Here is a 12,722-nt window from a genome sequence, read left to right as displayed (position 1 = left end):
ATTAAAATTTCTATAATTCAGTTCTTTTTTTGAGCTCAGGTTCACTTTTTAGAAGTGAAGCATGCTGGGATTTGTAGTCTCTGCCTCTCCAATTTTCCAATTTGCAGCCTGCAGTTTCCACTACTACCGCAAGATGGCAGCATCAGTAACAGCAGAACGTTGACGCCGAGTTACGTGCTGACGTGTGTGCGTAAGACGGGAATAGCTTTCCTCCTTGTAGTCCGCCATATTGGAGTCTAGCTCGGCTTTGCTGTGGTCGCTGAGTTGGGATTGTCCAGCGGCCCTGGTGAAGCGGTGAGCCCGGAGATCATAGAGCCGAGGCCTGGTAACGCTCGCTGTGGTTCAGGTTTAACCCCCTGGTTAGAGAGCGCAGACATGAGCCCAGCCGACGCCAAGAGAGGAGCTAAGCGGAGGAAGAACAAGCGGGGCGGAGGCGGCAGTAGCGGGGAGGTGAAGGCGGCGGCGCTGCGTGGACAGCACGGGGCGGTGAGCGGAGCTAGCAACGGGGGAGGCCTCATCCCTAGTCCGGTTAGCAACTGCACGGCCGCCCCGCCCGGAGCTGAGGTAAGAAAGCAGCCGGTCCGACTGGGCCTGAAATGTCACTGCGAGCCATGGGCAATCCCCTCCCTCAACTGCCCCTGTATAGGGCAACATATATACCCCCACCTATGCATGGGGCAACATAAATACCCCGACCTATGCATGGGGCAACATTTATACCCCACCCATGTATGGGGCAACATATATACCCCCACCTATGCATGAGGCAACATTTATACCCTACTCATGTATGGGGCAACATATATACCCCCACTCATGTGTGGGGCAACACTTATACCCCACCCCCACTCACCCCTGTGCGGGGCAACACTTATACCCTCCCTCACTGATCTGCCTTTTTACAGTGCAACACTTATACCCCATCCCTGTAGGGGGCAATACTCATACTCTCCCCCCCCCCCCTGTAGGGGTAACACTCATACCTCCCTGTCATACCGGCCTGGGTACACTGTACATCCCCTGCAGGGCCCCCTCTGCCTGCCCATGTCATGCCGGGCCCTGGGTACACCGATAGCAGATCAGTGCTGGCAATGCCTTGGCTTTGTGCTCTTCCACGCTCCGGTTGCTCACTTCAGCTCAATGCTGATATGTAATAGCAGGACCCCGCTTCAGTTCTCGGGGTACTCTGCCCATCTCCTATGTGTGTGTAATACCAGGCCTGGGTGCTGCACATTAGTGCTGGGTATATCATAGCAGAACCCAGTGCTCTGTATTCCTCATTTGTTGTGTATATTTTGTGACCTGTGCTTCCTCTCTGTCATAGCAGAACCCTGGCCTGTGCTTTGTTTCCCTCTTCCCATTTCCTGTGTGTCCTCTACATGGCATGGGTGCACTGACTGCAGATCATTTGCAGGATATATCAAAGCAGAACCCTGGCCTTGTGCTCTTTATACCCTCTTATGTGTTGTATACCTGTCACATGTGTGTGTTGTATACATGTCATATGTGTGTGTTTTGTATACCAGGCCCCGGGGCTCTTACCGCAGGTCAGTGCTGGGTATATGAGCAGAACCCCCAGCCTGATGCTCGGTACTCTCCTCACCTCCTGTGTGTTCTATACATGTCATAGCACGGTCTGTGTTCCTCGTTTCCTGTGTGTATTTTGTATATGACCTGTGCTCCCTCCCTGCAGTTCAGTACATGTCATAGCAGAGCTTTGTGTGGGATGCTCTGTATATACATCTGCTCATTTCCTGTGTGTGTTCTGTGTATGTGCCCTCCTTGCTATACTACACATGCAATGATGTTTTGTCTTATAGTTGTCATAGCAGAGTTTTGTGATTTGCATGTTCTCTTTGGTCTCCCTGATCCCGATGCCATAAACATGTACCTGTCCCGCAGCTGTATATTGTATGTGGTTAGGTCTGTGTGCTATTTCTGCAGACCCAGTGCTGTGCATGGCATATAACACAATACATTGCAGCCTTTCTTTTCCTGCACTGGTTGTATGGTGATCCCTTATGGTATATCCCATCTAGGGCCCTGAGTCAATGATGTGTAATGTACATGCCATAGTTACTCAGCAACTCTCTGCAACACAAACCGTTTAATGTTTTTTATATATATATTATTGTATTCCTTTGTGTTGTATACTCTCATTGTAGCCCTTCTCTACCATGTTAGACCTGTGCCCTTGCACTTCTTGCGTCTCTCCATCTCTTTGCTTTATGTAACATTTATGTACTGTCTGTAGTGCATTGCACTGTACATATCGTGCTGTCTTGATGTACTTTATTACCATGTTGAGCATGCTTTTCCCAGTCCTGTGATGGGTGCACTCACTGCCTTTGTGCATTTTATAGTGTAACCTCATTGCATCTCCCCAGTGTGCACATTTTCATAAAAAACCATCCCCATGTATCTTTGTAGTAGCTCTTCCGGCATGTTAAACTGGTGCCTGTGCTGTTCGGCTGTACTGTACGAAGTATACTGGCACCCCCTATTCTGTACATGGTATATGCACGCCTATAATGATCCCCCTACTATGTACATGATGTATCATACACAGCCACCTATGCCCTTTCCTCTATACCATACATGTTATACTGGTACCTGTGCATGGATTTTATTGTAGTCTATGGTGACAAAGACATCTGCTAATATGTGTGTCTATTTTAAAATTCATACATTTGTAACAGGGATTCCTAAGCTCTTCAAGAATAATATTCTTTTTTTTTTTTTTGTTTAGGATACCATTAAAAACAATTTTATTTACATAGTTCCACTCTTCTTCGGCATTCAATACTTTCATCTCTGGTAATCTGGGTTATGGGGCAGTCTCCCTGTGTCCACATTTATAATGCAAGACAGCCAATCCCGCATTGTACATGATGACCTCGGAGTACCTGCAATAAAGGATGGCGGCTTTGGTGGCATCAGTTGCATGGAGAGGAGGAAGCCTGCAAATGCAAGGCATTAGGGAAGTAATACTAATTTTTTTTTTTTTATGATACTCAATATTATCACTGGAAGGGTAACGTTGGATCTTTCCTGTAGTAAGATTTATTATGTGTAGACTAACAAATACTTTGAACCCTTGTCATTGGGGATGTCCAAATGTAATGTAGGGGATTTGTGTAGGGCCATGAACAACGTTCCCTATGTTCCTTCCCTAACTTGTCTGTGGTCATGTGCTTCCTCCTACTTGTGTGCGCCAACTAGATACCCAGTGTTGCCACCTACCACCTTGGTGTACTGCTATGCCCGCTGTCATCCTAATAGGTCATTGTACTGTATGCTGACCTAGCATGCCTTTGTCCCACCACTTGCTGAGTTATCAGGACTGACAGGCTTGCTTCTTATACTGTTTACTAGATTCTTGTTACTGTATTGATAATAATCTCATTTTGTGGTTTGGTTAATATACATTTTTTTTTGGAGCTGATAAAATATTTCACATTATTTTTTTGACATGTGTGCAGTATGCCATGTTCATATAATCATTTTTATGACAGAATAGCTCTTAAAGGAGTGTAGTGATTTATAATAAGGTTCAGGGTTCCCCCTAGCTTTTACCCGGGCGCACCACCCAACTGTTTTCGGGTGGTTACTGAAAAGTTAAGAGCACGCCACTCGCCTTTATCTTCTTTCCTTACAGTTTAAAAGAATTTTGGGGAGAGCACTGAGGTTATTGCTACTCTGGCCTGGATTTTCGTTGAAGAATGGGATATTTGAATGGCCTGGAAACACCAGCAAAATTTTGGTTCTGCCTGCAAATCTTGCAGTCAAGCAGGTCTCAAGTCTGGCTGTTTGCTTTCCTATAAGGGGGTTCTCCGTGCATTTCGTAATGATATATGAAGCCTTTCTATTGGCTGTCTAGCGGCAGGGACTTCTTTAGGATCTTGATGATTGCGGCAGCTTGATGATGGTACAATAAGGGACCCAGTTAGTACATAAAGCGTGGCTATAAGGAAGAAGCAAAGGGACACATAACGTGGATTTCTAATTTACGTTATACAAGCAAAAGTTAAATAGTTGGTGGGTGATAATTTTGCCCTCAATATTGCCTTTTAGGAGTAACTACTTAACTAAAGTACTGCTAGTTTATAGCTTGTAATTTAATGTATAATTTGTATACATGTTTTTCTGTCTCAAGTATAGTTTGTGAATTTAGTGCAATATAAAGGCGAAAATTGTCATTCAGAATATCAGAATTTATTAGAATATTATTTTTGTTTTATTAATAAAACATAATTGCAAATATTGTCCAAATTTTAAGTTAAAATGACTGTGGATGCAGCGTCTACAGTTGACCTTTTACTACTGTCACCAATATAATTTTTGCAAATTTTGCAACATTTCCGATCTCATTGTACACTAAATTCATGAATTTAAATCCCGTGGAACATTAATATGAATTTTTTTAAAAAAGTAACTACATTTGTAAAATAATGATCTTATAGTGCCTGATGAGGACAGTGGAGGCTCTGATTCATTGATCAGCTCACGGTTAAGTGAAGTATTACTATTGTTACTATTATCATTAGTTGCATTATCTTTGGTATTACTAAAGAAATTCAAAATATTTGTTAGCGTTTTCTCACTTATGGGTTTATTTCATTCGAATCTAAGACCAAACAAGAAATGATAGCTATCAAAGTCATACTATTTGATGCCATTAAATATAACCGGTAAAGAAAATACACAGTTATGGTCATACTCACCTAAAAGATCATCTGAGAAATAAACAAGTAAAATAAAACAATTGGATGAGAATGGGTATTGGTGGAGCGGGGTGACTGTTGTAATGGTGGAAACAATACTGAAGCGTACGGCTCTGCAACGGTTCCCTCATACAACTTAATACTACACTGACGTCACACTGCGCCTCCATTGTTTTTCCGTCTCAAGTACAGTTTGTGAATTTAGTGCAATATAAAGGCAAAAATTGTCATTCAGAATATCAGAATTTATTGGAATAATATTTTTGTTTTATTAATAAAGCATAAAAATTGCAAATATTGTCATTCAGAATATCAAATTGCAAATATTGTCCAAATTTTTCTGTGGACCATTACGATTATTGACCGCTGATCTAACCTACTGGCCTCCTAAACTTTTCCTAATGCTCACAGAATGTTTTAATTTTTTTGTGAGCAGATACATACCCCATTGTTTCAGCAGAAGAAATTCAGCTACCTCAATTCTTTTTCTAAAAATCCAATTCAAAGAGAATCGGTCATGAGATATTAATGACGGCTGCCACTGCAAACTCTTCTTTAAAAATGTTAGTTTCCTGGCTGTGATGCTGTGGCTTCATGTCTGAGTAGCTTACCCAAAGCTTGCTTTGGAAATTGTATAATAAATTGTCCGTTTGTTGTAGCATGCTTGTTCTGGGTCTTTTACTCCAAACTTTTGATTTAAACACAGCCAGACATCTAGTATCTTCAGGAGGAGCAATGCCAGGACCTGCCTCTCCATGACAGGTTCACTTTAAAACAACAGACTGGTGAAATGCCTATGGTAAATCTGCATGCAATGCACGGTAATTTGCAGGTGCAAGTTTTTGTGCATCATCAAAAAAGATTTGCTTATATATGTCATCAAACCTTTACGCATTAGTGGATCGAGTTAAGGTTAAGAAAACAAAAAAATATCCAAATTCAATTCACCAGAACTAACTCAGGGTGCAGTTGTGATCATAACTTTTTACTTTAAAACAAAACGACAAATTTTCCAAAGCAGTTATAACAATATACTTGTAGAAATAATGTAAAGTAGTTGCAGTAGTGAGGATGCGGATTGTGTCGCGTCCTTTCCGAGGTCTGTCCAGTTAGTAGGTCCTTACATGTTTCAGCCTTATGTTGAGATCGGTGCATATGGGTTGGGCTGGGTGCACTGGATACTACAGGAATTTCTTGTCTTCATGTTGTGGTTTCACCCATGTTTTTTTTATCCCAAATATGAAAAGGTCACCGTGTGGATATGTGGGACGGCATATTCTTTGCAGGGCAATACATATTTATTTAAATTTTATTACAATATCATGTTTTTATTCCTAGTTAAAACTATTATCAAAAATAAGTGTATCCCAAGAATTACTCCATTTCATTTCTGAGGTTTTTTTTATTTTTTTTAAATAGGTGATTAGTCCCTTATTGTACATAGGAAACACAACATTTATTGAAAAGCTCATCTGATATTGTCTTTCTTACCATCTAGTAAGGAGTTATGCTCTGTTTTAAGATTGACTCCTTATCTGTGCCCCTGGGATTAACTTTGTTGGCAAGTGGTATTCGGCAGCATTTCAGCCAGGAATATAAAGCAACACTATGAGCAGAATAATCCGTCCTTGGGTGGTCCAGTTGCTCTGGCAATAATCTGGCTAAAGAGGTCTCCTCGCTGTGTACCGTATCAGTGTTTCCCAGCCAGGGTTCCTCCAGACTTTTCTGGGGGTTCCTTGTGCAGTTTGTACCTCTCAGGTCAGTTTAGCTGACACCGATGATCTTTTTGGCTATCTGTAAGGGTGACATTCTTCCCAATGTCCAGCAATATAAGAGGCATTCTGATTATCACAATATTATACTGTGAGCTGTGGATATAATAATTATAGGAGGAGTTCTCTGAAGACCTGAAAGATATTTCAAGGGTTCTCCTATGTTAAAAAGGTCAAGAATCACTAACATGCAGAATTTCCCTGACATTTTATGGTAGAGTTTGTTTTACACTGGCACCAAGCCCCACAGACACTGTGTCTTTAAGTGGGATTTATGCCTAGTGATCATTTTATACACTTTCAGCGTTGTGTCTGGGGGCCACAACTCCAAGCAACTCCTTGTACTTCCTTCTCTATAGCCGGTGAAGCTTATTCCCTGACAGGTTGCAGGGTTTATGAGCTGATCGTCGCTCTGCGCCTTTTTTTTGTTTGCAGCAATTGCAGCTGATGAATTAACAAATTTCATCCAACAGAAGACAATAACCTTACCCTGTTTTTTGGATTTTAAGTGCTTCGTCACAACCCTATTGTTCCTGTTTATAATAAGATAAATGGTTTCCCTAATGCAGGTTTTTCAGTATATTACATTACTCTGCATTTCACAAACGTGTCCACTTGTGTTCTTTTCTTGTTGGCTGGTATTATGTAATAGCCATGTAAATAAAGTCAGTGTTTCTATGTAATGTTTTGATTGCTCAGCTGTTCATGTGCTGTCAAATCTATCCAATGAGGCTGACATTTGAGGAAACCCTTTTTATTTTTTTTGTTTTACTGCTGGATTCAGAAACTTTCACTTACGATCCTTTCGAACTCCAGATGATTCATACATTTTATATTATTTTGTTTCTGGTATTAGATTGAGCTTGTTGTCCTCATGTATGTTTTGTGAATAAGCAGCAAATCGTTACTGGCGTTTGCTTTGTTTTTATGCAAATTTGCTAACCCGAACATTTACATGGCTGCTAATTCGTTTCACCGTTGTGCTTTGTGCACCTGTCTGCATGAGTATCAGCCAGAGCCGACGTTGTGTTTGGCCTCTGGCAAAGATTTAACCTTCCGTGGCTTTGCTGTGCTTTTATATTGTAGGGCTTGATGAGACAATTATGAATTTGGATAGCGATGGAGCATGTGAGCTTTGCAGGTTGTAATGACCAGCAAGATGAGTTTTGGGGTTAGCAGCAATATATAGTTCAGTGTTCACCCCAGCATGTTATTTTTTAGGCTGGGTGTGAAGAAATTGTAGGCGGGTGGAAGCTACTGTATTGTGACCCATCTTTTCAGTAACCATCCAAAAACAGCCGGGTACTGAAAAGTGCTGGGGGGTGTACCCGGGAAAACACTGTAGTTTGTAACATTGTGTAAACAAAGAGCTTTTACTAATAAGTTTATATTGAGTACATGAAAGTTGTCATGTGTAAGATCGTTTTACAGGTGTTCTCTGCTAACCTGAAGCGTTGTGTGTGCGCCTCTCTAACCGAGGTTTCACCTACAATTTGGTGTTACCATTTGGTGTTGTAAGAACAATAGGGTAGTATAAGAATATGAAAGGCTTGTATAGAATCCCCGGGTGCCTGCTTGTATATTTTGGTATCTTTTATAATATCCTGCAATCAGGCTTATTATGGAAGTCATGTTCTGTGCTCTCCACTCCGGTCCTTAAACATTGTGCTAGTTTTTTCTTGAAATTATTTGCACCGTTGACGCATGGAAAAGCTAATAGTATGTACAAATATTCACTTGTTAAAATTGCTGTCATTTAAACCAGCGTCTTAACTGTTAGCAATAGAAAAGGTTCACAAAAGCTGACCGGCTTGTTTGATTGTTTTGAAGAAACAGCCTAAAGCCACATACACACGTGCAATTTTTGTCGTTGGAAAGGATCTTTCACGATCCTTTCCAACAACAAAGGACTACACGATGTATGAACAGCACCGTTCTGCTCTATGGAGAGGGGAGGGGGAGAACGACGGAGCGGCACCCTGCTGCGCGCTCTCCCCCTTCCCTTTCATTAGGATCGGTTGTCGTTCATCGTTCGTGGATCCGCCAGGATGGTCGTTCGGACGATGGACGACGCCGACTGTACACACGCCAGATTTTCGCCCGATATCTGGCCGATGCCGATTATCGGGCGAGAAAAATCTGACGTGTGTACGCAGCTTAAGTCCTGGGCTATGTTTTCCATTCAGGTGGGGATCGTACTTCTTATTGTTTCCTATGTCAATCTGCTTGCATTGCATCAAGGTGCTAAGCAGACACTGTTAGTAAAACATAGGTAACACTTAAGCATGTTTGTGCAATTATATTTGTTATATATACATTGAACTGTGTTACAGGTAAAAACTGGGGTACCCACTTATAAAAAATGAGTTGTTGCATGGGGCAGCACGGCGGCTCAGAGATTTGAATCTGGGTTGAGAGTTGACAGATTCTCCCTGTGTTTGTATGGGTTTCCTCCCACATCCCAAAACCATGCAATTTGTTTAATTGACTTCCCTCCAAAATTGATCCTAGACTGTATTAAAGACATATCACTATGGTAGGGACATTGGATTGTGAGCCCCTTTGAGGGACAGCTAGTGACATGACTATGGACTTTGTGCAGCGCAGCGTAATATGTTGGCGCTGTATAAATGCCGTGTAATATTAATAAAGGAATTGAGAAAGCTTTGGGCGTCGCCATCATCATTCTTTTCTCCCTTCTTCGGTCTGCTTGGCACGTCACAGGAACTCGCACTGAACAGGTGCGAGATTGGATGACGTAGCCCACTGTAAAGAGTAAAAAAAAAAAAGCCGGTCTCACTGCGCCAGTGCGAGAGATTGGCATCTCTTTCCCTATTCCCCTTCTGTGCATGTCTGAGATTAGGGCATGCGCAGAAGGAGCACCCAGAGCCTCCTGGGATGCGTGATGTAGTTATCCTGGATGGCTCTGCTCTCCCTATCAATTGTGATTGCCTAGGCATCCAAAAGTGTAGAATGCCTGCATCCACCACTTTATTTTGTTAGGTTTTCTGGCTGCCCCTGCTGTATCCTGTATTGACTTATGGACTGACAAATGTAACCACAGAGCACAGCTGACATACCCAAACATATGTCAGATGTGAAGTCATTCAGGCCACCATAGTTCCCCAGGAAAGAAAATATTCCAGGAACAGTCAGGTTGGTATAAACATTCAGGGAACTTTTTATTGTTGCAGAATGTGACCATTGAAAACTAAACTAAAGCTGCACAACTCGCGTCCCATCACAAGGCACCACCATCTTCCTTCTTCTTCCTGGCAAATATCTTAAGCGCTGCTAGTATGGCTGCAAGTTCGTTCATCTCTGGCACATGCAAATGAAACCCTGATTGCCGGCTTTCCCTGGCAAGCAAACCTGATGCTGCATATGCTTAGATTTCTCTTCAGAAACCAACAGCAATCAGGCAGGTAAGACACATTATTTTAAAGGGGACATCCCCTGTCCCTTTCTGCAATAATCATCTGCTTGATTTAGTATTTGTAAAAGTGGAACATTAATAATAAATCTATTATAGATTAGTTTGTTTTGTAAGTCTGATTTTATATTGTGGAAGTCCATAGCTGGTGGCGAGTCTAAGCTAAGGGCACATTTTGTCTGCTGTTTATAAGAAACCCAGAAGATCTTAAAAGGTAGCAAACACCTTTAGATACTATTCCATAAATAAATGAATGCTGGTGTTTGTGACCTTGCAAAATCAGCGTGAGGTAAAGGCCTTGAATAACCTCAGCTGTAATGGTTATGAGCTGTGCAATGACTGTGGGTGCAATGGTTATATGCTGTTATTTTATGTTTTACCTGTTGTTTTTCTTCCTCTGTTTATTGGTATTTGTTGAAATCGTGCTCGGTAAGGTTTCTAGCTATGCAGTGTATTCTGTATTATTTAGAGTACATTTAAACCCAATAACCTAATATGCATATAAGCTTTAACATCTAAGTTCCAAAATTGTTTTCAGTTTTTAAGATAAACCCTGTTGGGATTACCAGAGTTTACACCCTTGCAGTAGTTCCTGCTGGACTGGGGGGTAATTGCTTATTTTTGCTTGGCCATAGAAGTGGAGTAGAACTTGTTTGCCTTCTCACCCCTTCTTCTCTTCTCTCCTGCCTCATTCTCTGTTTTGTGGGCGACCTCATTGTTATCCTATACAGTGCAAGACTCGGACGTATAGAATTCTTTTGAAATAGTAATTTATAGCAGGGTTCCCTAAAGACCTGATTGTAAAATTGATTTCTTACTCATCATAATAAGCAGTAAGGTTATATTTTTATTTTTCTAAATGCTGTTTATTTTCACATTAAAAAGCACCTGGTAACTTGGCCTAGGTTGCTGTTGGCATTTCTTTTTCCCAGCGATCATTGTTCAACATTGTACCTTGTGTAGTCACAAGGTGAGAAGCTGATGTGAGTCAGACATTTGTAAACATGGCCCTGACCTTTGCAGGCACCACATTTAGAGGGTTTCATCAGGGCCATCTCTGGGATTTTTTTTTCCTGTCCAATCATTGACCCTCCTAGATTGTAAGCTCCTCAGGGCAGGGTCCTCTCCTCCTCCTCAGTGTCACTGTCTGTATCTGTCTGTCATTTGCGACCCCTATTTAATGTACAGCGCTGTATAATATGTTGGTGCTATATTAATCCTTTTTGTTATTAATAATAATTTGTTCCAACCAAGTATGTTAAACTCCTGCATATGGTTGTGTGATAATTTGTGTGCATTAATGTGTGCAGTGTCAGGACAGCTCATTCATTTGGAAGGGTGCCAGACAGGTCCTTATGAACTAAAAATTCAGCATGAAGTGTTTTTGGATGTGCTGTGAAGTACAGTATAGAGGAGGGGCATTAGGATGATATTCAGGAGAAATGTTGCACATTTTTGCATGTCATGGTATTTTGATTATTATAATTAAACAGGTTTTATATAGTGCCAACATATTACGCAGTGCTGTACATTAAATAGGGGTTGCAATTTACAGACAGTGACACAGGAGGAGGAGAGGACCCTGCCCTGAAGAGCTTACAATCTAGGAGGTAGGGGAATCTCGATCACCATGCCACAGTGTTGTGAATGAGACCTTAGGGCTGAATATTTTTGTACTCGTAATGAAACTTTGCCTAATACCTTCTATTGTAAAAACTTTACAGCTCTGTACCGGCTGGTTTATAAAAGAGAGTCTCATAGAAAGTGTCATATAAACACAACCACACATAAATAAGGCTTGAGGTAGTGGAAGTCGCTCAGCATAGCAGTCCTAAAGTAAGCAATAAAATGCTGTTTTGCTATTTAAATCTTAAGGATTACACTCACAATGAATTTTTATAAAAAGTATATCTACCAATCCTTTTCATACTTGTTCCAAAGTATCTGATGTTGCAATTTTAGTAATATATGCAGTGGGTGGTAATATCATTCTAATGCTGCATTTGCTTTGTGGAGTGCTCTCAGGTCTGTAGAAAATGCTTATAAAGCAAGCTTTTAGCGAGCAGTTAACAGGAAGTCTAGTAGCTTTTGAGACCCTTTTGTTAATCGAAATGTCCTAAAAAAAAAAAAAAACACAAACAAAATTTTTACTTTAAGTAAAAGGATTGTCTACCCTTTTATGTAGAGTAAAAATTCTGAGTTTAGGTACGCTTTAAGCATCTTACAAAGCATGGTGAAAAATTTCACATAAACAAGATATACCAATGTTCATGACCAAACTGTGTTCAAGAGCTTTGCAATTAACTTGGAGGAGGCGAAGGGCTTTTAGATTGTGTAGATTTTCAGGTTGTGTATGCTCAATATTTTTAAAGTAGATCCTGGAGTTATTGCCTCCAGGAAATACTGTTGGTGTCAAATGGGGAAAAAATTCAAATAAAATAAAACATATAAAACACACTTACCCGTTCTATTCAGTCCAGTGAAGTGAATAGCCCCTGGCTCGTTAGGAGTTAGACAGAAGGAGGCATTCTCAACCCTAACGATTATCAGCCAATGGTAACGCTCTAATCTCTGTAGATTAAAATAAAAAAACTATTGGGCCCTGCTGTTAAAGCAGAACTAAGCCTGTATTACCCGCCGGTCCCCCATGAGGTGGCGCTATCCTGTTTTCTTCTCTGCTAGACAATCTTCTGCCATCTTGATTGGCAGGCGAGAGCATGTTGGGATTGCTGGGTATTCTGGCAATCAAAGCTGACGCTGCACACAAGCAGTTCAGTTTTTTGCCAGAATCCT

The 12,722-nt window shown here is 41.2% G+C and overlaps 1 protein-coding gene across 3 annotated transcripts in view; it reads left to right on the top strand.

Moving 5' to 3' along the window:
• The first annotated feature begins 207 nt into the window (after nucleotides 1-207).
• Nucleotides 208-12,722, top strand: part of FAM193A (family with sequence similarity 193 member A) — a 53,744-nt gene continuing 41,229 nt past the window's right edge. For 2 of the 3 annotated variants that reach the window (XM_072406540.1, XM_072406539.1), the window contains exon 1: nucleotides 209-564. In XM_072406540.1, the coding sequence (XP_072262641.1) occupies nucleotides 376-564 (189 nt within the window). In that variant the 5' untranslated portion in view covers nucleotides 209-375. Of the gene's footprint in view, nucleotides 565-12,722 lie in introns of all 3 variants that reach the window. The other variant, XM_072406541.1, reaches the window with a different exon arrangement.

The sequence above is a fragment of the Pyxicephalus adspersus genome, chromosome 3, assembly GCF_032062135.1.
Source record: "Pyxicephalus adspersus chromosome 3, UCB_Pads_2.0, whole genome shotgun sequence".
NCBI classification, from domain to species: domain Eukaryota; kingdom Metazoa; phylum Chordata; class Amphibia; order Anura; family Pyxicephalidae; genus Pyxicephalus; species Pyxicephalus adspersus.
The sequence above is the reverse complement of the archived record's forward strand: the minus strand, read 5'-3'. Positions and strand labels throughout refer to the sequence as shown.